We start from the raw sequence: 27575 nt of genomic DNA, 5'->3' as shown, positions 1-27575 counted from the left end.
ACGAGGAGTCCCCCCTGTCCCCCTCACACAGCTCCCTGCATCCCTAATCCCAGGCACGAGGAGTCCCTCCTGTCCCCCTCACACAGCTCCCTGCATCCCTAATCCCAGGCACGAGGAGTTCCCCCTGTCCCCCTCACAGAGCTCCCTGCATCCCTAATTCCAGCCCCACGTGCTCCCTTGCCCCCCACAGAACTCCATGCATCCATAATTCCAGGAAGGGGGATGCACCCTCGCCCCTCACAGACCATGAAGAACCTTCCCTGTACCCCCAAGCGCTCCCCTACTCACCACAGAGCTCCCTGGGCCCCTAATTCCCTCCTTCTCCTCCTCCTCCGCGAGGGCGGAGCCGCCGCCTCCAGGCGGGAAAATGGCGGGGTGGGGGAGGAGGAGGCGGGAATTTTCCCCTGTTGGAGCAGCCCCTGCGGGTCAGTGGCACCTGAGCCCCCCTTCTGAGGGGGGAAAGGCAGAGCCCGAGGGCCAAAAAGCACCAGCTGTGCTTCCCCGCTGGGCTCCACGTGCCCCCTTGCCCCTCACACAGCTCCCTGCATCCCTAATCCCAGGCATGGGGAGTCCCCCCTGTCCCCCTCGCACAGCTCCCTGCATCCCTAATCCCAGGCATGGGGAGTCCCCCCTGTCCCCCTCACACAGCTCCCTGCATCCCTAATCCCAGGCATGAGGAGTCCCCCCTGTCCCCCTCACACAGCTCCCTGCATCCCTAATTCCAGCCCCACATGCTCCCTTGCCCCTCGCAGAGCTCCCTGCATCCCTAATCCCAGGCATGGGGAGTCCCCCCCACACAGCTCCCTGCATCCCTAATCCCAGGCACGAGGAGTCCCCCCTGTCCCCCTCACACAGCTCCCTGCATCCCTAATCCCAGGCATGAGGAGTCCCCCCTGTCCCCCTCACACAGCTCCCTGCATCCCTAATTCCAGCCCCACGTGCTCCCTTGCCCCTCACAGAGCTCCCTGCATCCCTAATTCCAGCCCCACATGCTCCCTTGCCCCTCACAGAGCTCCCTACACCCCTAAACCCGGGCATGGGGATTCCCTGCCCCTCAGAGAGACCCCCCTGCCCTTAATCCCAGGCGTGGGGTCTCCTTGCTCTGTCCTACGTGCTCCCTTGACCCCCACAGAACTCCATGCATCCATAATTCCAGGAAGGGGGATGCACCCTCGCCCCTCACAGACCATGAAGAACCTTCCCTGTACCCCCAAGCGCTCCCCTACTCACCACAGAGCTCCCTGAGCCCCTAATTCCCTCCTTCTCCTCCTCCTCCGCGAGGGCGGAGCCGCCGCCTCCAGGCGGGAAAATGGCGGGGTGGGGGAGGAGGAGGCGGGAATTTTCCCCTGTTGGAGCAGCCCCTGCGGGTCAGTGGCACCTGAGCCCCCCTTCTGAGGGGGGAAAGGCAGAGCCCGAGGGCCAAAAAGCACCAGCTGTGCTTCCCCGCTGGGCTCCACGTGCCCCCTGTCCCCCTCGCACAGCTCCCTGCATCCCTAATCCCAGGCATGGGGAGTCCCCCCTGTCCCCCTCGCACAGCTCCCTGCCTCCCTAATCCCAGGCATGGGGAGTCCCCCCTGTGTCCCAAGTGGGAAACACTCATTCACTGGTAAAACCTTGAAAAGGATCAAGTCTTTGAGGCAAAGTCAATAACATTTTTGTTTTCCAGTTCGGTGCTGAATTGGATGCCCTTCTAGAAAAAGGCCTCACGCTTTACAAAAGTAGTGGGTATATATACTAGTTTTAGGCAAAGAATAGTGTAAATCCTCAAAGAATGAAACGGAGGCAATGGCATTGCTGGACAGTGAGCAGCAAGAGGGAGGTATGCATCGGGCTGCATCCGAAGCAGTGTGGCCAGCAGGACAAAGAAAGGGATTCTGCCCCTCTGTTCCTCTCTGGTCAGACCTCATCTGGGGTATTATGTCCAGTTCTGGAATCCCCAACAGAAGAAGGAGATGGAGCTGTTGGAACAGGCCCGGAGGAGGCTCCAGAGATGATCCGAGGGCTGGAGCACCTCCCATGCGAGGACAGGCTGAGAGAGTTGGGGTTGTTCAGCTTGGAGAAGAGAAGGCTCCAAGGAGATCTTATAGTGACCTTCCAGTACCTGAAGGGGCTCCAAGAAAGCCGGGGAGGGGCTGTTCACAAAGGCTTGTGGTGACAGGACGAGGGGCAATGGGGATAAACTGGAGAGGGGCAGATTTGGACTAGACACTAGGAAGAATTTCTTCACCATGGGAGTGCTGAGGCCCTGGCCCAGGTTGCCCCGGGAAGCTGTGGCTGCCCCATCCCTGGAGGTGTCCAAGGCCAGGCTGGATGGGGCTTGGGCAGCCTGAGCCAGTGGGATGTCCCTGCCCAGGGCAGGGGCTGGAATTGGGTCATGTTTAAGGTCCCTTCCAACCCAAACTGTTCGATGATTCTATGATTTTATTCTCCATGGAAGGGCCTCCAGTCCCTCACAGTATTGTCAGCTCCTGTTCTTATGCCTTCTGGATAAATTCTGCTGGGAAATGCCCAGAGCCCAGAGGTTTCCCATTTTGGTTTCACTCTGCCAGCCTTGCCCAGCGCTCTGTCTCCACAATCGTATTTCTTTCCCGAGCGCTGGATCGCTGACTGCAGCGTTTGTAGGGAGGCATCGTGGCCTGGCTGCTGAAGCTCCTTTCCAACTTAGCTCCCTGCTCGTTTGCTCCGTGATCCTTCACGATGCTCTTCAACTCCAGCCTCGACTTCCACTAGTTTTGAGATTTGACAGCATAAGCCTCCCCGGGGGGAGACAGAGGAGGCAGGGAGCACAGTGCGCTCGGGTCTGTCCCCGCAGAGCATGGGGGCTCAGTCACTGGGGAGTTGTCCTCTTCTCTCTTCTGGGGGAGACCTGAAGCAGCCGGTCGCCAGCACAGACCATCCCGGGGGCAGGGAGCCCTCAGCATCCAGAGCACTCACAGAACGAAGGGGAAATTGGCTCAGGCATCAGGGTGAGGTGAAAAGTGAGGAGTACCCTGGTGATCAGTGTCTAGGGATCCCTGGAGCTCTGCTGGGAGAGCAGACGGAATTCCCAGAGCCTGTTGATGCAAACAGAAATCCCTGAAGGCATTTATCAACTTGAACCTTCCTGTAACCTTCCCTGTGACCGTTTGACCGTGGTTTCTGTTTCTCCTTCTAGGGAACAGCCCAGGGTCTGTAAAATGCGTTTCTACTTCCACGATGTTGTACTCGATGCCATCCCTGCATCGGTGGGGCTTCTTGGCTGCTGCTGGAGCTATTCCCGGAGAAAGAAGCAGGCAAAGAGTCATGCCAAAAGAGCAATAGCCCCTAAAGCAGAGAATCAAGAGGAAGTGACTAAGAGGAATTCATCCCCTGAACCAGCAGCAGGCGTTGCACAGCGCCTGCCACTCTCCTCAGAAGAGAGAAGCCAAGAGAAGGAAACCTCGACCTCCCTGCTGTCAGCAGAATCAATGGTGCCCGGTTCCCTCAGAGAGAAGAGGAGAGACGAACTTGAAATACGGCAGAAGGAGCTAGAGGTGAAGGAGGCCCACCTTGCCCAGGAAAACGAGGAGCTCCAGAGAATGTGGCAAGATCTCAAAAAGCATCAAGAGGAGCTGCAGCTGCAGAAGGTCTCCTTCCAGCAGGATCTGGAGAGCCTTCATACATCCCAGGAGACAGTGGAGATGGAGAAGGCTCAAGTGAAGCGGGACATGGACCAGCTGAAAAAGGATCAAGAGCAGCTGCAGCTGCAGAAGGTCTCCTTCCAGCGAGATCTGGAGAGCCTTCGTACATCCCAGGAGGCAGTGGAGATGGAGAAGGCTCTACTGAAGTGGGACATGGACCAGCTCAAATGGGATCAAGAGCAGCTGCAGCTGCAGAAGGTCTCCTTCCAGCGGGATCTGGAGAGCCTTCATACGGCCCAGGAGGACCTGAAGAGGGACAAGGAGCAATTCAGGCTTGACATGGAGCGATTCCTTCAAGCACTTCAGGCGCTTGACCAGAGGCAGGTAAATGCTGCTCAGGGCTGGGCTGCTGGGGACACCTGCCCCGCAGGGAACTCCTGGGTGCTCCTGCTCCATCTGCACGCCAGCAGCGATCGACTGGCACCCGCCCGGCCCCAGACAGTTGGGGGCTGCTCTTCCCGGCTCTTCCCTCACAGACTCTGCTCGCTGTGTTTCTCAGCAAGCTGAGGGTTTGGGGTTTATGCCTGTGCACACTCTGGCTGAGGAGAGCAAGCGTTCGCTGCCAAAACGTGGGATCAATGGGATCCTCAAGCCGGTTGTTGAATTGGTTTTTTGCTTTGTACCTTACTCCTTCGGAATGGAATTGGCTTAGAGCTGTAGCAAACTTAGTGAAGAGCTGTAGGATCGTAGCCTGGATCTGCTTTGGGCGCGTGGCTGGACTCCTTGTGGGGCTCAGCAGGGAGCTCTGGGAAGCAAAGCCTCAGAGCAGGGCTGCCTCCCTCCCAGCCGCTTCTTGAGGAGGCCAGAAGTTTCTCGAGTGCCCGGTGAAGCTGTTGCAGCATCGAGCCGCCGCAGCCATGGGGGGGGCAGGGATCCTGTGGGTCTTTTCTAACCTCGTGATTCTGTGATTCACACAGGACGTGGCGGAGGAGCCTCAGGATCGAGTGGTTGCAGATGAAGAGGACTCCCTTGCCAGCACCGACTACCAAATGTGTGAGGCACTGCGGATGCTGCTCACCAAGATCAGGAATGCCTACTCCTGCCTGGCCCAGGAAAACGCTCACCTCCGTAGGCAGGTGGGTTTGACAGAAGAGCTTCAAGGGGAAAATGCTGCCCTGAAAAGGAAACTCGAACAAGTGGCAGAGGTGCTGGAAGAGGTCGAGAACAACCTGAAAGACACAAGACAAGCAGTAGAAAGGAGAAGAGAGCTGGAGAAGGAGCATGAGGAGATCAAATCCATGCTCCTGAGGCGAATGTTTGAGGAGGGCTCAGACAGAAGAACGCAGGGAGCAGAAAAGACCCCTGCAAATGGTGCAAGAGAAGCTGACTGAACTGAAGGGTCGCTTTCTGAAGCATGAAGAACAATGCCAGCAGTTCTTTCAGGAACTGGGAGAGCTGGAATAATAAGGACCCAACCCTACCGTTTCCAGGCCACCCCAGCTGGGCACGTGCAGCTGAGTTTGGGCACGTGAAGCAAGAATTCCTTCTCCACCCATCAGCAATAAATACAGTGACCACATTCACTGGAGGTTCAGTGCCCCTAGGTGGAAGCTCACTAGAAATAGTGGAAACAACAGAAAAGTTTTGGCAGGTGGGCAGCCTCGAAGAAAAGTGCTCCAGCCCTCAGATCATCTCCGTGGCCTCCTCTGCACTCGCTCCAACAGCTCCATATGCTTCCTGTGCTGAGGGCTCCAGGACTGGACGCAGGGCTCCAGTTGAGTAGAATTCCTGGAGAAGTCATAGAATCATAGAATGACGAGGTTGGAAGAGACCCACCAGATCATCGAGTCCAACCATTCCTATCAAACACTAAACCATGCCCCTTAGCACCTCATCCACCCGTGCCTTAAACACCTCCAGGGAAGGTGACTCAACCCCCTCCCTGGGCAGCCTGTTCCAGTGCCCAGTGACCCTTCCTGTGAAAAATTTTTTCCTAATGTCCACCCTGACCCTCCCCTGGTGGAGCTTGAGGCCATTCCCTCTCGTCCTGTCACTTGGGAGAAGAGCCCAGCACCCTCCTCTCCACAACGTCCTTTCAGGTAGTTGGAGAGAGCAATGAGGTCTCCCCTCAGCCTCCTCTTCTCCAGGCTAAAAGCCCCCACCTCTCTCAGCCCCTTCCCCAGCGTCGTTGCTCTTCTCTGGACTCGCTCCAGAGCCTCAACATCCTTCTTGTGGTGAGGGGCCAGGGCTGAACACAGGATTCGAGGAGCGGTCTCACCAGGGCCGAGTCCAGAGGGAGAAGAACCTCCCTGGACCTGCTGGCCACACCGTTTCTGACACAAGCCAAGATGCCATTGGCCTTCTTGGCCGCCTGGGCCCCTGCTGGCTCCTGTTCAGTCCCTGTCAACCAACACCCCCAGAGTCTCCAGATGCGGAGACTCTGTGCCGCTGGACACCTAAGGATTAGGGAGAGCCCGGTGTGCACAGCAGCTCCCAGAAGCCGGTCGATGCCTCCAAATGCGGAGCCTCTGTGCCGCTGTTCCCCTGCCCAGGGCTCTCCAGCCGAGTCGACTCACCCAGAGCCTGTCCCTCACCTGCCGCAGGGCTCGGAGCCTTTCCACTGAGGCTCAGGATCTTTGCCTCTTCCACATCGAAGCCGTTCAGCCTCACTGCCCAGGCTTTCTGGCGCGCCTGTCAAGGCAGGTCGAACAGGACAGGTGACCCCAAAGCGACCAACGGAGGATTCCATCCCATCTACGTCACCCTCGCTTTGAAACCCAAAGACCACGAGGGTCGGCCCCCTCCTCTGTGACGGCCGCTGAGGACCTCGCCTCTCTGTTTGCCCCCGACCCTGGACCCGCGTGTTCCTGACTCCAGTTCCTGAGCTCAGCTCCCTCCTGGCTGTGGAGCCATTCCCTCGATTCTGCTCTGCAGGATCTGTGGTGACGTTGAGTCATCGAGGGCGCGATCTCAGATATTTGTGTATATATATATTACCACTCCTAATAAGATCAATAACCGTTATTATTATTATTATTATTATTTTAATTAAAGCTGCGGTTTTAGTTTCCAACTCACAAGTCTCTTTCCTCTCATTTCCCTTTCCCCCTTTCCAGGGGTGTGGGGAGTGGAGGGATTTGGGAGCACAACTGCACGGTTTTAGCTGCTGAAATCAGCCGGGCTGGGGCTAACCCGTGACACAGCTCCAAGGGTTTTTTCCTCAGACACCAGCAAGCTCTCCTGCTCACATCTGAGCACAGAAGAGCGGCCAGGTCAGCGTCTCACGGCCAGCGGACAAAGCCACAGCCACAAGGAACCAAATGCTTCCTACAGAGATTTCAGAACCCAGCAGACACGTTCCAGAGCGGCTCCCCACGCAGACATTGTGCTGGAACAGCTCCCGCCAGCAGTGTCCCTGGGCACAGGCTCACAGCCTAGGAGCTCTGTACCCTGGGCTGATGAGGCTTTAAAACGGAGCAAAGCTGTGTTTGGCTCCCACAAGGGCCAGAGGCTCTTCCCAGGGACACGTCCCTACAGAACAGCTTCACTCAGGGTCCCGCGTCCCCGTTCCATTCCCAGGCCCTACAGCTCCAACCTCATCCCCGGCTCCTCAAGGGCAGAGCTGGAGGCAGCGGCGCTCGGGGCTGTCAGCCTCACGCAACCACGCGACACAACTTACAGTTTGCTTCCCTGGGAAAGGCCGCGAGGGCGTTTGGGAGGGAGCAGCGCAGTCCCTGCAACTCAGCAACACGCTCACCTTCTTGGTGGGTGACACCAAGGCAGGGTCCTGCTCTTGGCTCAGGAGGAACTTGGCCACCTCCATCCTCAGAGCGCGACGGCTGGGAATGTAGCGATCTGGCCGAGCGGTCGTTTGGCTCCTCTGCATTTTGGATCCTCGTTTACCTGCACTCGCACGCATCAATATTGTCTGACAGCTACGCAAGAGCCCAGAGGAGAGCCCTCCCGAGGCAGCCAAGCCGGCGCTTTGCCACATCCCCCCTCGTAGACAAGCGGGACTCCCAGCGCTCCCAGTGAATTCTTTTACTAGGGGGCAATACATCTCCTCCCAAAAAGGAGGATTTTTTTGTTTTTGCAAAAGGGACTTCAAGGTTGCATGAGAACGCTCAATGATTGCCTGACCCGTTGGAGAATGTGGGATACCCGTAGTATGACGGATTCCCCATTGAACACAAAAACGTTTAAATTTTTGAGAGACATAAGCTGGCCCATTATCTGTTTTTAGCATTTGAGGTACCCCTAATGCCATTATAGCAGCATACATGTGTTTAATTACGTGTTTTGCAGATTCCCCGGTCTGTGCCGTGGCCCATATGGCCATAGAAAAAGTATCTACTGAGACATGCACATATTTCAATCGCCCAGACTCTGGAATATGGGTCACTTCCATTTGCCATAATTGTAAGGCTTGAAGCCCTCTGGAGTTTATTCCAAATCCTAACCCCATACCTTGTTTTTGACAATCTGGACAAGAATTGATTATACCTTGTGCATCAGACAGAGGAATATTAAATTGTCGTTATTAGGTTGATGGCTTCGTATATGAGTAATAAAATACTTATGCTCTCGTTGTTCCAACAGGTACAGCAATTGTAACAGTAAAGCATACAAAACCGCATTTTTAACTTCTATCATAGCCCGTTCTATTCTACAAACAGTACCTACAACATATAATGAATCAGAAACTATATTAATAGGCTGTGATGTATATTGTTGAAATACCCAAACCACTGCTCGTAGCTCCATAGTTTGTAATGAATCACCCGGCTGTGTAAATATTAACTTCTGGTTCCATTGTCCTCGCTTTTGCCAGGTAATAGCAGCCCTACCAGATTTCTTTCCTGCATCTGTAAAAAATGTAATGCCTTTCACTGGCGTTTCAGATCGCATCGGTATCTGTTCAAAGGTTTGTTTTGCATCAAAGGAATCAATTTGCTAATCGGGTATGCGTTGTTGATTTCTCCCATAAAATCTGCTAATGCAATCCTAATAGGTTCTGAATGTTCCATAAGCCAATCCAAATATCCCTTATTAATTGGCAGGTAAATTCGTGAAGGTTCAGTCCCAGACAATTCCAAACATCTTTTCCTGCCCTTCATAATCAATTGACCAAACAGCTCAAGTCTAGTGGTTATAGTATTTTTCGGTTGATACGGTAAAAATATCCATTCTATGATTTGAAACTTTTGTTCTGTCTGTCCCAAAAGACATAATGGGTGTTTCCGTTCCTGGCCAGAATTAATCAAAATTAATTCTAAAGGTTTATCTGCTATATAACGGACAACATTAGCTGTTAAGATTTTTTCCACTATTTTATCCAATGCTCTTTTCTGATTACTATTTAAATGCCGTTTATCATTTGTTGAACAAGTGGTTCCCAATAAATCCATTAATGGTTGAAGAGCATCATTTGTAATCCCTGTCAGTGATCGAACCCACTGGATATCTCCCATTAATTTTTGGACATCAGTTAATGTTTTTATGTTAGTATGTATAGTCACTTTCTGGGGTCTCACTGCATTATTGGTTATCTGCCACCCCAAGTAATTCCATGGAGATGATTTTTGTATTTTTTCCGAAGCTATTTTCAAACCCTTTTGCTCCAACATATATACCAAATCTGTTCATACTTGATCTATTTCCAATTGCTCCCCAGCTACTAGTATATCATCCATATAATGATACACTAATAAAAAGGGATATTTTTGCCTAAAAGGTTGCAAAGCCCAAGCAACAAAATTTTGACATATCATTGGAGAATTTTTCATACCTTGGGGCAATACTACCCATTGAAAACGTTTTGCAGGCTCCTGCTTGTTAATAGCCGGAACCGAGAAGGCAAATTTTTCTGAATCTTCTGGATGTAATGGGATTGTGAAAAAACAATCTTTCAAGTCCACTATAAACAAATCTCAGTCTTTGGGTATCATTACTGGAGATGGCAAACCAGGTTGTAACGCTCCCATATCCTGCATAACAGCATTAACGGCTCTAAGATCATGTAACAGACGCCATCTTCCCGACTTTTTCGGAATAGTAAAAATTGGGGCATTCCATGGGCTAGTTGAAGGCACTATGTGTCCTGCCTTTAATTGCTCATCAACTAATTGTTTCACTATTTGCAGCCTATCATGAGATAGCGGCCACTGAGCTACCCACACAGGGGACTTAACAAGCCATGTGAGCTTTAATAGGGGCTTGTCCGGCTGCTCATCAGTGGTCGCTCCCCAAAATTTGATACCAATCGGGCTCCCATTTGAGATAACACATCTCGACCTAATAATGCTACCGGCAAGTTGATTACATATGATCGTGTTGAAACTGACGTCCCATCTTTAAAATAAAATGCAATTTTATCCCGAGCTATCATTGTAGTTTGCATTCCCCCCACACCCACTATATTAGTCGCAGCAGGAACCAAATGCCATTGTTGAGGCCACAAATGCAAGGGAATTAAAGTAACATCAGCTCCAGTATCCACTAAGAAAATCAGAGAGACCGAAGAACCATTAGGATGTTTTAACAACACTTTTTCTTCTGGTTTTCCTTTTGAAATATCTATTGCCAATAAAACTTGAGGAAGCCCTGTAGAACCAAATCCCTTATCCTCTCTCTGATTAGGCATAACATTCGGTACCTGAGCTTGAAACGGAACTAATTGAGCTATCTTTGTACCTTTCAAAATAGTTACCGGTGGGGTTAAGGTGTATACCATAATTTTTATGACTCCAGTATAATCTGAGTCAATCAATCCAGGAACGACAAAAGTTCCCCTCTGAGATACAGAAGATCGCCCAATTCATAAAGCACTCAGTCCATGCCCCAATGGTCCTTTTTCTGTTGAATCTCTCAATACCCCACCTGAAGTGGTCAGCACCGTATCTATTGCTGTTGCCAGGCCCACTCCTGCTCCTGCTCCATCTGCACGCCAGCAGCGATCGACTGGCACCCGCCCGGCCCCAGACAGTTGGGGGCTGCTGTTCCCGGCTCTTCCCTCACAGACTCTGCTCGCTGTGTTTCTCAGCAAGCTGAGGGTTTGGGGTTTATGCCTGTGCACACTCTGGCTGAGGAGAGCAAGCGTTCGCTGCCAAAACGTGGGATCAATGGGATCCTCAAGCCGGTTGTTGAATTGGTTTTTTGCTTTGTACCTTACTCCTTCGGAATGGAATTGGCTTAGAGCTGTAGCAAACTTAGTGAAGAGCTGTAGGATCGTAGCCTGGATCTGCTTTGGGCGCGTGGCTGGACTCCTTGTGGGGCTCAGCAGGGAGCTCTGGGAAGCAAAGCCTCAGAGCAGGGCTGCCTCCCTCCGAGCCACTTCTTGAGGAGGCCAGAAGTTTCCCGAGTGCCCGGTGAAGCTGTTGCAGCATCGAGCCGCCGCAGCCATGGGAGGGGCAGGGATCCTGTGGGTCTTTTCTAACCTCGTGATTTCTGTGATTCACACACTCCTGCACTGCTGGTTGTAGCGGTGGCGCAGCGGTCCGAACACCCTGAGGTGTCCCTTGCATTTGTGTCGGCGCGCGGGGGGATCGTCCTGCGCTCATCAATCGCTTTCCTGAATTTCTACAAGCTGCAGTAGTGTGGAGAGAACTCAGACAATTACTGCACCGTTTTCTGTTGAATTTAAATTGTCGGCGCAGAGCACGGCATCGGCTGTAAAAATGGCCAGCTTTACCACAATTAAAACACGTTTTGTCCCGTTTATCATATTTCTCATTTTTTTCTTTTAGTGAAGTTCTAATAGCTGCAGCCATAACCGTAGCCTGATCTTGCACAGCCACTCTTTCCATAGCCTCTAAATATTGTGCAGTAGTTGCCTGTTTCGGCAGGGTAGCCAAAATTCGCTTAGTTTTTTCATTAGCATTATCAAAAGCCAACATGTCTAACATTTTTGGTTTCATTTCCCCTGACAATTCCGGATTTCTATCTATAGCAATATGCAATCGATCCACAAATTGCGCAAATGGTTCAGCCGGTCCTTGCCGAATTAACGTAAAGGGTGGACTCGGCTTCTCCTCTTTTACACTGTAAAGCGCTCTCTGGGCCAAAACTGCAACAAGCTCCAAAACTTCGTTACTCAAATTAGCTTGCCAATCAGTTCTACTACAAAGTCCTGCACCCATTAACATTTGAGTTTGAACACCATAAAGTGGATCCCCTTGCTGGCGTACTTTTGCCGCTTCCTGAGCACACAGATGTTCCCAAGCTTGATAAAAGGCAAGGCGCTGAGATGGGGATAATAGTAACAGAACTAGTTGCCGAATATCTGCAGGACAAAGGGTATGACCCGTAAATGTAAAATCTAATAAACCCTGTGTAAATGGTGATTGCAAACCATATTGCGTACAAGCAGCCTTGACTTCTTTTAGTAATTTCCAATCGAATGGTTCCCATTCACTCGCCCCTGTCTGTGTATTTAACAATACAGGATACGCTTCCACAGTTACCCCTTCTAGAACCGTGTCCCTAATTACCCCCTGCGAACGCGCTCCCGGCCCCCGCCACCTGGTCCCCCCAGTCCCGGTATCAAACCCCATCGGTGGCAGAGCCGGGGCAGTCGGGTCAGGCCGTGGCTGCATTCCTGGGCGATCGGGAGGTGGTTCAGGTGGAGGGCTCTCCTTTTCCTGGCGAAGTCGAATTTCTTCCAGCTTTGCCAGCAGTTTACCAAATTCTTGTCTGAAATTGGAGCACTCAGGAGAGGGCGACACAGGATGTTCAGAGTCCTCACTAAACGAATCCTCTAAGGAATTAATTGAAGGACTTTCTGGAGGAGGAGGCCAAGGAGGACCTTTACGTCCCTCACCTTCGGTAGCGTGAACCTCCTCATGTTCTTCCACTGGGGGAAATGGAGGAGAAGGCCAATCTTTGGAAGGTGGTGGTGGTGGTGGTGCCTACGTGGGTAAATTACTTTCACGGAACGATAATGCAGATGCAAATGAACCACCACTGTTCTCTTGATTCCTATGCAGAGCAGCATAAGCCGATGCCGCAACTTCTCGCTTGACTTTCATATCACACAACGTCTCTTTAACTAACCGCCAAAGAGTAAGACACCGCCAAAGGCTCTTATTTCCTTTCGAGCATTCATCAAACAGTCTCTGTCCCATTCTCTCCCAATTTCTTCCTCGAACAGGGCAGTGGTCGTTGTAACAACACCGCTTTGATGAGCCCATGTTAACATAGACTGCAAGGCAGCTTTTCCGTGAGTAATTCCTCTCACGGAGAGCACATGTTGGAGGAGCTTCTGCACAGATTCTGTCCGCGCCTGCCCCATCTCCTCCCCGGCTGCTCGCCTGGCCAGTGGCGAGTTTCCTCAATTCTTTAAGCTGCGCAGCCCTTGAAAATTTTTTCCCGAGTGCCGGGGACAGCACTCACCTACGGCCGGCTTTTCCATACCCTCTGCCGCGTCTTCAGTCGTTCAAGGCACCTTCGGCAGGCCGCCTGAGGGCCCCTGTTCGGGCGCCATTTGACGGAAGAAAATACAGGACGACACACACCGATCAATGTGATCCAAGTGAAGCCGTTTTATTTAGGGTTCGTTCTGCTTTTACAAACTTGTTTAACTTTAGCCGCCTTCAACAGTTACCTTCCTAATTTGCATAACACAACAGAGTCGTTGTAACCTTTTATAACCTTGAGGACCCTGGCTATGGCTTCCCAGCTCCTCTCAGCCACAGTGCTTGGGCTGCTCACTGTATGTTGCTACCCAACACTGCACGTCTCCCACTTAGATCTTCTCCAGCTCTTCCCTTCTTGCCCCTTTGCCTTTGGAGCTCTCTGCAGAGCCAGCAGGTCTGGAGGGAGGTTCACATCCCAAGAACCTGCGTGATCACTCTAGCTCTACAGCACCAGGAGGCTGTGAGGCTGGCTGGGGTCTCCCGTGTCTCACCCCAAGGAAAACTGTGTCTGTGCCAGGCGGGTGCGATGGCACTCACCGTGCGGAGTTATTCTGTGGCCGTACAGGGTCAAAGAGCCCACAGCTTTCCAGCCCTTCCCCTTCCATAATCCATACCTCCCTCTTGCTGCTCACTGTCCAGCAATGCCATTGCCTCCGTTTCATTCTTTGAGGATTTACACTATTCTTTGCCTAAAACTAGTATATATACCCACTGCTTTTGTAAAGCGTGAGGCCTTTTCCTAGAAGGGCATCCAATTCAGCGCCAAATTGTAAAACAAAAATGTTATTGCCTTTGCCTCAAAGACTTGATCCTTTTCAAGGTTTTACCAGTGAATGAGTGTTTCCCACTTGGGACACAGGGGGTGCTAGGAAAGTTACACTTAAAGTAGGATAAACACTGATCATCGACTAATCAAGAACTAAGACTGAATGTAAAATTGCATGATTCTGTTGATTCTTAACGTATCCTAGCAACAGACCCCGAGGTACTTGCTCAAAGGACCTCATGCAACAAATAGGATCCAGGTGTGCTTAGGAAAAGTACGTATTAACTACCCTACCCAAGTAGAACATACACCTGCAACAGCCAGAAGACCATCATAAATCTTGTGAAAGACAGAAGAATAGGTTTCAGGAGGCAAGAAAGATATGCCTGAGCGGTCAAGTGGAGATAAGTGCGGGTCCAGCCAAGAAAAACCGACGAGTTTGCCAAAAGAACAAGAAGTAATAAAGACAATGCGAGGAAGACTACTTACTTCATCTGAGGAAGACTACTTACTTCATCAGGACGACCACCAGAGGGGGGCTACACAGGCGCAATAGAGACTGATGTCGCAATAAGGCGATGAAGTAACCTACCTATGCATATGTATTAGATAATGAAGTAACCTGTTGAATATACAATAGATTGCAAAACTTTTAGAGAATAAAAAGCGGACGCGATGTGACGGTCTTTGGAACCAGATCTGGGTGCGTACCCCTGGTTCCCGGGGCCTCGAAATAAAGCACCACATATAACCTCCTAGTGTGGTTATGTGTTTGTTATTCTGCTAACAGGGGGATTAGGGATGCAGGGAGCTCTGCGAGGGGCAAGGGGGCACGTAGGACAGAGCAAGGAGACCCCGCGCCTGGAAGAAGGAGGTGAGGTCGCTGCTTATTACCGATAAAGAGGGTTTAACCCCAGCACAGCTGGAGAGGGGAGTACATGGCCATGATGGGCAAACCTCTCCCTCTACGTGACCTGGGCTTCCAATCCACCTTGGAGCTGGTGGCAAAAATGCCTGACGTTGTCTGAATCTGTCCTCAGGAGAAAGGCACGTTTATCCTCAAAGGTGAGGTTTTATTTCCGTAAAAGTGGAGGAGTTGTTTGGAACCTCATACTGGTATGAAGCGATGCTCTAAAACCAGGAGGTGCAGAATGAGTTGCCAGAGCTGTAGGTCACGTATCTCTGTCACTCTTTTTCTCATACAGCTCTGTTTAATTTTTTTGCCGTTGATGTTTCTTACTGTGTCTTAATCTGCCTTTTTGTACTTTTCTCCTCCTTCCTCCTGGAAAATAACAGAGGCTTCCAGTTCTTTTTGTACATTTTGCACTCTGCTCTTGGTTTAGAAAGTGCAGTAACGTTTCTATAGGAAGTTCAGTCTGTATCAAAGAACTTTTATCATTTTCCCAACAAAACTTGCAGCAGATGAGTTTCCTTTTGTGATCCTGTATCGAAGAATTGGACCCACCTTTCTGCTTGGATCTGGATTTCTAGGGATGAGGGTGCAGGTTGGTTCTTGGCTGTTTCATCTGGTTCATTTCAGTTCACAAAGGGAGAGTAAAAGTTACCCTGTTGGAAATGCGATCTAGTGTGATTGGTTTTGAAAGACACGCCTGCTTCTGAAGAGGGTGGGGAGAATAGGAAAGAGGAGGACCTTTGCTTGTATAAAGCTTTCAGTAGTTTGCTGTCTTGGTAATCTCATAATTTCTTTCTTTCTTTCTTTGGTAGCCATTGCAGATGAGACCACCAGAGGTATTGCAAAACTGGTTGCCAGGCAGGAGGAAAGTGTTAAGTCACGAAAGAATGATGCTGTGAAGGCACGTGCTGCTTTTCCCTCTAGGAACACAAAGTGTCTCCCTCGCAAAGCCAGTGCTCCCGTCCTGCCAGCGACTGAGGAAGTAGCTGGAAGGTGAGACAGCGAAGGAAGAGGTGCCGCACGGTGGGGCGCACAAAGAGATGCCAGAAGGTGAGGGAGGGTATTATTTAACTGGAAGTATGTAGCTGCCAAGCAGCTGTGTTTCAAGTGATGTTGCTGCCTTTCCAGTAGCTGTCGTAGTCCTGGTTTCCCTAGGCTTTAGCGCAGAAGGGCTGCGAGGTACTGTAGAAGCAGCTGTTACAAGGGTGTTGTTGTGGTAGCAGAGAGCTTAACTGGAAGTTTTCTGCAGTTTGCCACTGTTTTTCAGTGCGAGGTGAAAGAAGGGATGTTAAGGCCCTTTCTGAATGCGTGTATAGGACTGGAATTTCTAGTAATTCCAGGCAACAGGTAATAAAACTAGAAGGATCTCTGGCACGTCGGCTCCGCAGGCTGGTAAAGCCTTCCAGATGCGCTTTTTGAGGCTGAAGCACTAATCTGAAAGGCATAGCTATACTGCTTCTCTGAAGAAGAGCCTGTAGATATCCTCAGCGTTCCCCTAACAACTATGAGAGAAAGCAGAGGATTGCATAAGGTTCCTGCCAAATGCCTGACTTTTCTTAGCATCATTCTAGGAATTTATTTAGCCCTTGTCATGCTTGCAAGAGCAAGTGTGTTTTATTTTGCTTGAATTTATTAGTACGGCGAAGGATGCCTCTCAAGCAAATCCCCGTGACTGTGGGTGCTACAAGAGATGAGGAAAATGGCACTAGTACTTGTACGCTTTCATGGCCAGGTGTATTCTCCTTCTGCTTAATATGTAAATAAAGAATAACAACTAAACTCTCTTTACAGCTGCACCTGCAATTGAGATGCCTCCTTTGGAACCCATCCGTGATGCCAAGTGGTTTCACCTGCCGGCAGAAGAGAAGTCAGAGCCGGTGGAAGGACAAGCACTAGATATGAGTGATGTCCTCAAACAAGTAAGTGGCAGGATGAGTGATCTGTAGCTTTGTCATGTCTTCGTCCAGGGGGTGATAATTTTTTTCACTGCTTTTGTTTTTGCTTGGTTTGTATTGTTGATGCACTGTTGCTTCCAAAAAAAAATTGTACCTAGTTTAGATGAGGCTGGAGGTGACCAGAGTCATACTGACCTGATATATAACTCTATGTGCCCTCCAGCCTAGGTCTTTTTCTTGTCTCTTTCTGGTCTTGAGATCTCTGTTGGAGATCATCCAAAGCCAGTAAAGCATAATCTTGTTCCCCAATAAGAGTGGAGACAATTCTTTTTGTGTTCTTAATAGCCTTCTTCTGAGAGTAGCTGTGTGGCATTTCCCCTGCTGCAGTAGCATGGGTTTAAGTGTCTAGCAGCTACGTGGCAGAGCTGAGGAATGGTCCTTGGAGACCTCAGTGCTGTCGTTGCCACTCTGCTCTTTGGTTGGACTTGAAAGTTTTGTTGCTGTTGTTGTGGTTTAGCAATGTATTTTTAGAAAGGGATGGAGAAGTACAGAGGCTCTGACCTGCCAGACCTGCTTGGGAGAATTTCTTTGTGCCCCCTCTATTTTTTTTTCCTCTTTTGAGCATCTTTAGGCCTTTGTTTTCTCAGGAAAGTTCTCCTGCTGCGAATTATTTCCTCTGCCAAGCTCATCTGGTGGTTCTACACAACTGTACAGTTGGAGTACCTAGACAGGGAAAGGGTTGCAGGGATTCTTTCTGAATTTGGTGTGCTGTTCACTTAATGAACTTGAAAGCTTAGGGCTACGAGTCGGACTTTCTGCGGTGTTTCAAGAAACATACCCTTTAGAAAACTTTGGCAGACTCTTCTGATAAGACCTTGTCGTCTGGTGGGATGAAGTTCGTGGGGAATTTCCCTAGATCAAACAAAGTCTGCTTGTGGGAAGGGTAGAAAAGGGAGAGAGATGGTCCACGTAGCCCCATTTTTTTTCATCTTATGTGTCGCAAAGGGAATCTGTTTAAAGATTCTAGCAGGGCGAGTCTTGGAACGTGTTTGTACAACTCGTGTTTGCCATGAAGCACCAGTTTTGCTGGTTTGTTTTAAAAGTGCCCTAGAGAGGAGGAAAGTGAGCTGGAATGTGTTTGGGTAGGCAGTGAACCAAGATTTCAAGATGCTGCCAAGTCGAGGGGAAAGATGCGACCTGATTCCTGGCCTGCTGTAAGGTATGGAAGTATCTGGTGATGAGACGCCAATAGCGGAAGCGTTGTAAGGGACAAATGAGGGACAAGGGCCGAGTCAATCTGCTCGGCCCCGAGAAGGGTCAAATATATAGAGCTGCTGCTCTTGGCAGCTTTTTCTTGCCGTGCCGAGCAGAAGGAAAGTTGTCATCCACACCACTCTTGGCAGCTGCCGCTCTGGCTTAAGGCAAGGAGTTAGCCAGTCTTACGAGCCGTGCCTCTTCTAGGGCTAGTTTTACAGTGTGTTCGGTTGTTTACCTTTTTCTTATAATTTTCTTGCTATTTTGTGAAGGTGTTTTTTAAGTAGACATTTCTACGTCTTTCAAAGAAGTGTCTGTTGTCTCTGCCAACGTGTGAACTACGTGATAAACATCACGTGTGCCCGTAACAGTCTGACGTGAGGAGCTTTCATGGAGCAAACCTGTCCCTTGGCAATATCACTGTTGACTGGCACTTCTGGGAGGAAATCCATGAAATGTAAGGGGATTTTAGAGGTGCTGCTGCTGCTCAGGCAAGAATTCCCTCAGGTACTCTTTAACTCAAAAATGTTAACTGCCTGGTTAACTCAATGTTTTAGTCAAAGTTTTTAACAAAAAGAATTCAAGGGTGTTCTTCCTCGCTCAGTCTGCAGGAGAGACTCTAATCTGCTTTTTTAAAAAACGGTTCGAAGGGCTAGTATTGTCTCTCGGTTGACTGTAGCCGTGTAAGCAGTGGGGTGTGCTGGAAGACAAATTTCCTGTAAGTTGTCTGGTGTGTGATGCAGTGGTAACTCGTAGCATATTCACAATGAGTAAAACTGGAATAGTTTTGACTTCTGGACGCTGGAGGAGTGCTGTTTGTTGGCACAAACCGAATCTCTGGAGGCAGTGAAAGTAGCTGATGTCTGATTAAGGTTTCCATGCACGCTGGTTCAAGTGGAATAAAGTTTACAGCAGCTAAAGAATGATGCAAAATTGCAAGCTGTGCCAAGAACTGATGTACAAATTTGCCTAGAATGAGAAAAGAATAGGATTTGTAGCGTTTGTATGTTTTTATCTTTTGGGAAATAGCTCTGGTGTGTGTGAGATGCATTTGTGCCTTCTGTGTCTTGAATTGTTTTCAGATAGTTTTTCTACTTCAGTCATGTGCTCTTTCATGGGGACAGAAGATAGAAACAGCATCTTTGGGGTAAAATCCAACAAGCGGGTGGGTTTTTTTGGTGTGAGTTTTTGATTTTTTTTTTTTCTCTTTATCAGTAGCCATTCAATATCTTTGTCTAAATACATAACGTGTCATCGGTTCCTCTTCTTTATTCCTTGAAGGAATATGAGGAAGGTATTTTTGTTGCACCCCTCTTTACACAGGAGGGAGGAAAGAGAGAAGGAAGGTGGAGGGTGTGAAAATAGGTGTTAGGATCCCAGGGACAGTTTTAATCCGAGTTTGCGCTATTTGTTGGGATTCTCTGATCTTCAGTAATTCATGGGTTCCCAGGAAAGCAGAACTACTTTTTTACCTTAATGCAGAGGCCAGTTATGTGTGTTCAGGGCGTAGCAAGACTTCTGAGCGCTACTTTCCTCTTGTCCCTTTGTAGTGTCAAGATTTAGATTTGAAGCTGTCAATCTTCAATCTGGCAACGACTCCAGAAATTCCCCCTGATGCTGTTCAGGACAGAAGCCTTTGCGGTTTCCCACCATTGGAGCGCTTGTGTTTGGTGGGAGTCTTTGTGGAATGTATAATCTCTCCTAGCCGGTTCTACATCCAAGCGTGCCACGCAGAAACATCCGATAAACTCCAGGATATGATGTTTGAGATGAGTTGAGGACGTGCTATGCTGATTCTGTGCTATTACCTGGGTATTTGCACTGAGGGAACAGGGCACCCGGCTGTTTGTTACCGTCACTACAGGCTTGACTTCTGGATGTGGAGATGCCAGTGCCGTACTAAATCACATAATCATAATGCTTCCCCATTCCTTTTATCTAGCAAGCAGTAAGTATCGCTAATAGTTTGGCTGTGTCCTAGACGGCCTTAAACTTTAAAAGCCTGGAAAAGTTGTGGAAAGGAACTTGAGGGTTCTGTATTGTTGACATTGCTATTGCTGATGTGCTTGGTTAAGGCTTTTACTTCCATCTCCAGCACTTACCAAAAGCAGCAGGTAATAAGCGTTAGTCATATCTATATTTGAAAGCAAAACCCCATCAGTGGGTTTGTCTGTCAGGTACGTTGTGCGTTTGGGACTCTTCCACTACGCTGCAGTTGTTGTTAGTCGTGTGCCAAAGTAAATACTGGATGTCCGTGGGGCAAACGTGTGGTCGCAGGCTGCAGACAGGTACTGTGTGTGTAAGCCAGGACTCCGGAACCTGGCTCGTAAGAAGCCCTGTGCCAAGTCAGGGTAATGTTAAAAGTGAACGACTAGAATGGCTGTATTTAGTCGCTGATTAGCGCCCATTAGTTAACTTTTTGTTGGACCCCAAGAATACAATTTAAATGTTAAAAGTTTAGGTTTGTGTATTTATTGTCACTTGGTTTAAGTAGAACAGAAACATAAACTATCTATTAGAACAACTCCTGAAAATCCGTCTCGTGGAGGCTTTGAGAAATGAGGATTCTTCTGAACCCTGAAGTGTATTTCTGTTTATCCATCTCCTGCGCCCTACCAAGCACAGTTTTTCATTGTGATCTCTGGCAGACATTGTTACTTGAGTAAACTTGTTTCTGATCGTTCTGTCATGCCTGAGTCTTCAGTACGTCCTGGACAGCTTTGCTGTGTAACGGTCTCAAAATGGTGGTACCGCGTTATCATCCACCGCGTGATCAATGACCAAGAAGCAGAGGTGTTCTACGCAGATTACGGAAACCTGGGAATCATCCGAAGGTCTCGCCTGAGGTTCCTCAAGTAAGTAAATGGCACATGGGTGGCAGAATCGCAGAATAGTTGAGGTTGGAAGTGACCTCTGGAGGACATCCTCTCCAGCTTCTCTGGGCTCTCTAGAGCAGGCTGCACAGGACTGTGCCCAGAAGGCTTTTGACTATCTCCCAGGGTGGAGACTCCATGACCTCTCCAGTACCCTCCCCAAGGACAGGATTTTGTTGAACTTCACGAGGTTCCTGTCTGCCCCTTCTCTCTGTCCTGCCGAGGTCCCTCTGAATGGCAGCATGACCCTCTGGCATATCAGCCGCTCCTCCCAGTTTGAGATCATCAGCAGACTTGCTGTAGGTAGACTCTACCCCACCATCCAGATCATTAACGAGGATGTTGAGCAGTGTTGGACCTAGTATTGACTCTTGAGGTTCGCTGCTAGTTCCTGGCCTCCAGCAGAGCTGTACGAAGCAGTGCAACACTGATCGCCATGCTCCGGGCCTGCCCCTTGGGCCAGTTCTTTGTCTACCTCGCTGTCTGCACACTCAGTCCCCGTGCTTCACTGGGTTCTCTCTGAGGACCTTACAGGACATGGTGTCAAAAGCCTAATAGAAGCCAAGGTGTACAACACCACTGCTCTCCCCTCACCTGCCAGGCCAGTCGTTTCATCCTAGCAAGTTGGCAGGTTACTCAAGTGTGACTTGGTGAATCCATGCTGACTCTTCCCAGTTACCTTCTTGTCCTTCATTTGCCTGGAAATGGTTCTCAGGATTAGCTGTTCCATCGCCTTCCCAGGGATGAGGGTGAGGCTGCTGGGCCTGTCACTCTCCAGGAAGACATCCCACCACGCAGGTTTCCTAGAAAGTGTCTATTTGGATTTTTTTTTCCCGTAGCAGTGCCTTGCAGGTACTTCCTCGCTTACATGTTAATGCGTGAGGTGACGTTAAGAACAAGATCTGCGGTGCAGATCACTCCAAGCCCTTTGCTTATCATCGCTGTGGGCTAAACCCTTTCCTCTTCCTTTATTCACTCTTGCCCCTTTCTGTCACTTTCGAGCAAGCTCCCTAATCCTCTTCCCTGAGTTTTGTGAATGGACGTAAACATCTCTTGAACAGACATCCTCCCAGTTGGGAGCATTTGTGGTGTCAGAGGTACTCGTTCTCCTCTGTAATTCAGTACCTTCCCCATATTTGCTTCTGCCCTCTCATTTGCCTCTATTCATGCCTGGCCGTAGGCATTCTGTGTTTCAAAAGTGATTTTTCTCTGTCCATAACTTTCTTATCAAAAGAGGTTATGAGGAGAGGATGCTTGGGCAAGGGAAGGCGTAAGGGACCGGTTGTTATTGCTATTTCTGCTGTGCCCCTTCTCTGGCTACGGAGTGTTTTCCAAAGCTGCTGTCGGGCTTTATTCGTAAGCACAAAATGCGATATGTGCCTCTCTATTCCTAAGCTGATCTTAAAACCCAGAAGAGGAGGAAGTTCTGCTCTTCTGCCTGGTTTTGCTCCTTTACTCCTGTAACAGGTTTTGGTTTTTTTTGCGTTGTAGGCGGTGCTACTTGAAGCTCCCTGCTGAGGCCATCCCGTGTTCCTTGGCGTGGGTAAAACCCGTGGGGGTACGTGCTCACATGCAGTTTTCTTTGACGTATGCGTGACAGCCATCAAGTCGAGGTTGGCTTTTTCTCCTGACAAGGGCAAACCTTTGGAATAATTTGGGTCCTGCTGCTGTTATGTTCAGCGGAGTGTGACTGCCTAAGTGTCTGTCTCTGCAGGGGATTGCTCTTCCGCTGTCTGTTTTCCTTCCAGTCAGAGTATTCTTGCTCATATTGTTGCAGAAACAGATAGCTGCCGTTAAGCAAATGAACAGACTTGTTTCTTCCCCTGCCGGTAGTTCTCCCTGGTCCTTCTGAAGTCTTGCTAGCTCCAGGCCTCTGTTTTAAATCTGTCTTCTGTGACAGAGCTTTCTTTGAGTGAGTTGGTTTGATGCAGTCAGCGTAGCCAAAGGATTATAGAGGTCATAAAAAAAGTTCCTCCGTGCTGGGAAGCCTCTTGGTCAAGACACCTGAGAAATACAGTCTCTGAAGGAAAGCGCATGAGCACGGTTGATTCTTCTGCGTTGTAAAGAGATTATTTTAAAAAAGTTATTTCCTCTGTTTTTTTGAGGGTTAAAGAATCACAATTTTCTTTGCAGTGAAGCTTAGCAGTTTCCAAAACCTGACACTTTTAAAGTCTCTAATTATGTGATTCCAGAAATTAAAAAAGAAAGGCGCAACAATATTTTAGGCAGTTGTGGTAAAAATGAGCGGTGAACACCATTGAAGCGTGTTTGAAAACAGACGTTTAGGGTGAAAGGGCTTCCCAGTGTGCCTAGCACTGCGGCCTTGGGGTAGTTTGATTTACTTCAGTGCTGGGAAGCTTGTCTGCCTGACTTCCCTGTATTTGTCCCTAGCCTGACCTGGCTTCACTGCCTTCTTGACAAGTACTCACAAGGACAAATCTCGGGCATTGGATGTTGATCTGTTTATAGTAACTCAACATTCTCGTTTCTTCTTCAGGGTTCACGGTCCAATGATGAGATTCTCCTATTCAAGAAGCTGTGTGATTCCAAGCTACTTGTGGGCGTCGTGGATGAATATGTGAATGGCATTTGTCATCTCTTCCTGTGTGACGCGGCCACTAAGGACGATATCTACTTCCACGCTGTCTTGAGCAGTAGGGGATGTGCTGACATCTGTGGGAAGAAGGTTCCTTCCCAGGTCAGGAGGGAGGCGTGTGCTTCTGACAGGAAAGGCAGGGAAAGGATTGGTTGGGTGCCTGTAGTGGAGAGATCTTTACCTTGAAGCAGGTAGTTTTGTGAAGAGCAAAACCGGTATTCCCTGCTTCCCTGCAATTTACTGTTTTGGGGCTGTATCCCACGGTGTCTATGGTGACAGCTTTCTTTTTGGGTAAGGTGGAATTCGATGATACAGCAGAGATGTTCTGGTTTAGCAGAACAAACTCTTTTCATCGTGACTTCTAAGAGTGGATTAGAAGGTTTCGGTACGGATTTTTAAAGTGGATTAGCTTGTTAATATTGCAGAAAAGGAGAATAGGTGTTCTGAACATGAGGCCAAGCTGGGATGGAATTGAGGAGTTGTATTTGTAACTTTTCTAAACATTGTTAATTCCGGTAGGTTTTGTTAGTCATAAGTTGAGGCCTCCGAGTCATCCAGACCATGAGAGCAAGTCCATTAGATGTTACTGTCTGGCTTCAAGTAGCGCTGCATAGAATCGTAGAATTGCCAGGTTGGATGGTAGAGTCCAACCATTCCTATCTGCCGCTAAACCGTGTCCCTGAGCACCTTGTCTACCTGTCTTTTAAACACCTCCAGGGACAGTGACTCAACCACCTCCCTGGGCAGCCTCTACCAGTGCCCGATGACCCTTTCTGTGAAAATTTTTTTGTCTGATATCCAGTCTGATGTCCATTTTTTCTGCTAGCCAGTGGCACGGGCAGTTGAGTGAGGAACAGGGTAGTTAAATAAATAATTTTGGCCTTTCCTGCTCTAGGCCCCGGAGATTGGTTGTGCCGTTAAACTGAATTATAGATATGGTCTTGGCTTACAAAGTCTCTTTCTTTGCCAGTGACATGTATAGTGCTGGACGGTGTAACCAGGGTAGATTGCATGTTGTGCCTTGAGCAGAGATGGAAGCTGTGAGCCAGCACAGAGAGCATTTATGATTTAGGCCCATCAGTGTTGCCTGAATGTCTCAGCTCCGTTTCAGCAAGAAGTCTGTGGATACGAAAACCTTTAGAAAGGTGCTGCAACAGTTTTGTATCTCAGCAGAAAGTCAGGCTTTGCAGCCCGGAGTGCTCGTATCTGTTGTTTCGTTTAGTAGATGCAGAATGCGTATTTTGGCAGGATTAAATCCAATAATTGTCTTTTTGCGTGTGCGTGTTCCATTTAGCAGGTAGGGGGCTATTGCTGGGTGATTTTATTGCTGGAGGGAGTTGATTTTCTTAGTAAGACAATTTCTACAAGAATTCAGAGCTCACACCACTTGTGGGTGGTGTGCTTCTTTGTAAAACCCATTAGAATTCTTTTTATTCTTTATGGTGGTGACAACTTACTTTTCTTGACTCAGCTGTTGGGGTTTTATTTGTTCGTAGGGATTTGAGGAAGTGAATCCTTCAGCCTTGTATCTTGAGCCCAGCAGAAAGCAGGAGAATGCTGAACCCGTGGAGCCACACCTTCGCTCGCAGCAGGAATCTTTGAACGTAAATAGTGACATAGCAAGCTCGAAGCTGGATGAGGATGAACTGTGGGAACAGGTGAGAGTTTGGCTGCGGTGTGACTATCGTTCAGTGGAATTGGCTCCAGGGATCAGTACATGTGTTGGCTTAGTCCTATGCAGTGTCTTGTGGAGTGGTTTTTTTTCCTTTGCTTTTATAAAAAGCAAGCAGAACCGTGACGTAACAACAATTACACGTGGACCATAAATACGTCCGTCTCTGCTTGACCTCTGATCCCTTTGCAGACTTCAGGGAGTCTGTGCTCAGTGAGTTCTCCAACCTTCCATGTGCACCGTCGTTTTTGAGTTAGAGGGAGAATGGACTCCAAGAACTCAGACCAGTACCAGATCCCTGAGATGAGTTTGACTTAGCAGTTTTCTAGTTTGCACCCCAGGAGCCAAGAGGTGGTGTGGTCTCCTCTAGTGTCTCTGGGGTTTGGCAAAGGATGTGTAATAACTCGGAGTGTCATTTACGTGTGGGAAAGGACCAGAAGAACTAGTGATGTCTTGTTTGCCTTAAGGGTCTTGCTCATTTTAAACTTCTCCGAAAGGAATCCATTTGCAGTCTTGATTGTTACAGGGGTTAAAGTTGTACACAACTGGAGTTTTTTTTAAAAGTTAACTCTAAAAGCGACCGATACTCAGGTCTGGATACTGCTGTACGCCTTTGATTTCAGAGCAGGTTGAAGAGAGGAGCCCTTTGCTATTATTTAATGGATGAAAAAGAATGATGAACAGAGGGGTTAAGCAGGGAGTAAAATCCAGGTCTTGAGCGCAGTCTAGCACGGTACCGTTAGAAACACCAGGGGTATTGTTTTACAGGTCACTCTCTCTACTTTTGTGTGATTTAAATTGTAGTTTTTTCATGACACATTTTACTACTGACGCCAAGTAACTGTCAGCTGTTGAAGTGTTCAGCAGTGGGCCGGCTCCAGGGCTGTTTTTCTGACATTCCTCTGAAACGTAAAAACGTAAGAGTTACTGTAATGTCGGTAACTTGTAAAGCGGTCATTTTAGCCAGGTTTTATTTTAGCCAACTGTGTGTCTGGGCTAGGGAAACTATAAGCTGCACGTGTTGGATATTGGTGGGCTTGCACTGTCAATACATCATCTGAACTGAAGGTCCCAAACATCGTCTTTATGTGGGAGAAATGAATGTGACCGAGACTCTGCAAATCTGAGTTTATTGTGATTTTTATGGTAAAATCTGGTTAAGTGCAGCAAGATCCATGTGTGTAAATGTCAGACAGAGCTGGCAATTTGGAGACTAGAGGAATGTAAGTGCCTTCAGGTTTTCTTCTGTTTTGAAGGGTCTTAGAATCCTTTTCCAGGAACAGTAATCCTCTCTTTTCTGCTATTCTGTTTAGTTGCTCGAAACGATTCCTCTCCTCCTCGGTGCATCACTGATGTCACCATCAGTATCAACTCTAATAATTGCTCAAAGTGTTTAGAACTGGGATGAAATACGTCTGACTCTTGGTACTGCTCGGCTAGCGTTTTCTGGGAACTCCTCTTTGGCAGTGGGGAACTCCCTTTGTGTTGTCCAATCTTAGATTTGCCTTGTCAGGATTAACTCGACCCCCTCCTCTGCCCTTAAGTGCAAAATGGCTGGACGCTGAGTTGTCTCAGCTGTGCTGTGTGAAGGCACTTCTCCATGGTGAAATTCCTCAGAAGGCAGCAAGCAATAACCAGAAAAGATTGCTCAGATAAAACTGTCCTTTCCAGGTGGTAAGTTTTCCTGTGGAGTACAGAAATGAAAGTGGGAGTCAGTAGCTTTCCTTGCTTTGTCCGTCTCCTTGGCAGTGGCACCTCTCTGCTGAGGAGGAGTTAGAGGGGGATGTGTGGCCAGCTTTGGATGAAGCCAGTGTGCAAAGCACAACGGACCGAGACCCTGAACCTGCACAGGAGGATACAAAAGAAAGTCCTCCAGAGCTCATCACAGAGGCTAAGGTGAGAGCCCTGAGCAGAGCTATTGCAGTTGAGGAGGGTTATTCTTGGTTTTAGGTTGTGTGAATTGCTTTGACCTGTGGTTTTTGTTTTGTTTTTTTTAAAGTGTCTGGCATGGCCTCGGGGCTGTGTTTTCCTCCTTGCTGTTGTTTCTGGTGTTACGGGTGCTCGGGTGCTCGACTAGTGCTCTGCTGGTGCATTGAGGTGTGGTGGGCAGCAGACTACTCTTCTTTCTCTTTCATGCACAGTCCTGAGGGTTACTGGGAGTCATTGTGGGGTTTTCCTGGATCACTCAGAGGTCCCCCCTGGGTTAGGGGGATGGGTTTGAGAGGGTGGCATTTTGGGCTGTGCTTTGAGGCATTGTGTGGCACCAGTAACACAACTTTACTGCTTAAATAGTGGTTAATGATAATGGTAATGAGTCTGGCCGGGCCTGCAGCATGGCCTTTGGCCTGCGCTCTCCTTTGGGTTCAGCAGGGAGCCGGCGTCACTCAGGGTTTGTCGAGTCACAGAAGGTGTTATAGAGCTGGAAATGGGAGTGTGCCTGCAAGGTTTTGGATATCCGCAGCTCCTTACCCATCTGGAGATTGAGAGTGACTGAGACAAAGCGCTTTGTAGAAGGACGAGGGGGAAGTTGGCTCTCAGACAGTCTAAAGCAGAGCTGGAAGAACTGGTGGCGCTGGGAGATGTTACCTGAAGGG

At 49.0% G+C, this 27575-nt stretch overlaps 1 protein-coding gene across 1 annotated transcript; it reads left to right on the top strand.

Moving 5' to 3' along the window:
* Positions 1-12459: 12459 nt before the first annotated feature.
* LOC138723323 (tudor domain-containing protein 5-like) lies at positions 12460-27475 on the top strand. The gene is made up of 11 exons (XM_069862270.1): positions 12460-12513; positions 14819-14843; positions 15504-15596; positions 16483-16610; positions 19391-19613; positions 20461-20695; positions 22205-22271; positions 23211-23411; positions 24806-24973; positions 26731-26877; positions 27314-27475. The coding sequence occupies exons 1-11, from the start codon at positions 12460-12462 to the stop codon at positions 27473-27475; spliced, it is 1503 nt and encodes a 500-aa protein (XP_069718371.1).
* Positions 27476-27575: the final 100 nt, after the last annotated feature.

Source organism: Phaenicophaeus curvirostris, chromosome 8 (assembly GCF_032191515.1).
Source record: "Phaenicophaeus curvirostris isolate KB17595 chromosome 8, BPBGC_Pcur_1.0, whole genome shotgun sequence".
In the NCBI taxonomy this organism is placed as follows: Eukaryota; Metazoa; Chordata; class Aves; order Cuculiformes; family Cuculidae; genus Phaenicophaeus; species Phaenicophaeus curvirostris.
The sequence above is the reverse complement of the archived record's forward strand: the minus strand, read 5'-3'. Positions and strand labels throughout refer to the sequence as shown.

Bases quoted from the DNA above. Each gene is read 5' to 3' on its own strand.
- LOC138723323 (XM_069862270.1), top strand. From the start codon at position 12,460: ATGGAGGAGAAGGCCAATCTTTGGAAGGTGGTGGTGGTGGTGGTGCCT. The intron at 12,514-14,818 runs GTAAATTACTTT...ATCTGTCCTCAG, and splicing joins TGGTGGTGGTGCCTACGTGG to GAGAAAGGCACGTTTATCCT. The intron at 22,272-23,210 runs GTACGTGCTCAC...TTTCTTCTTCAG, and splicing joins CGTGGGTAAAACCCGTGGGG to GGTTCACGGTCCAATGATGA.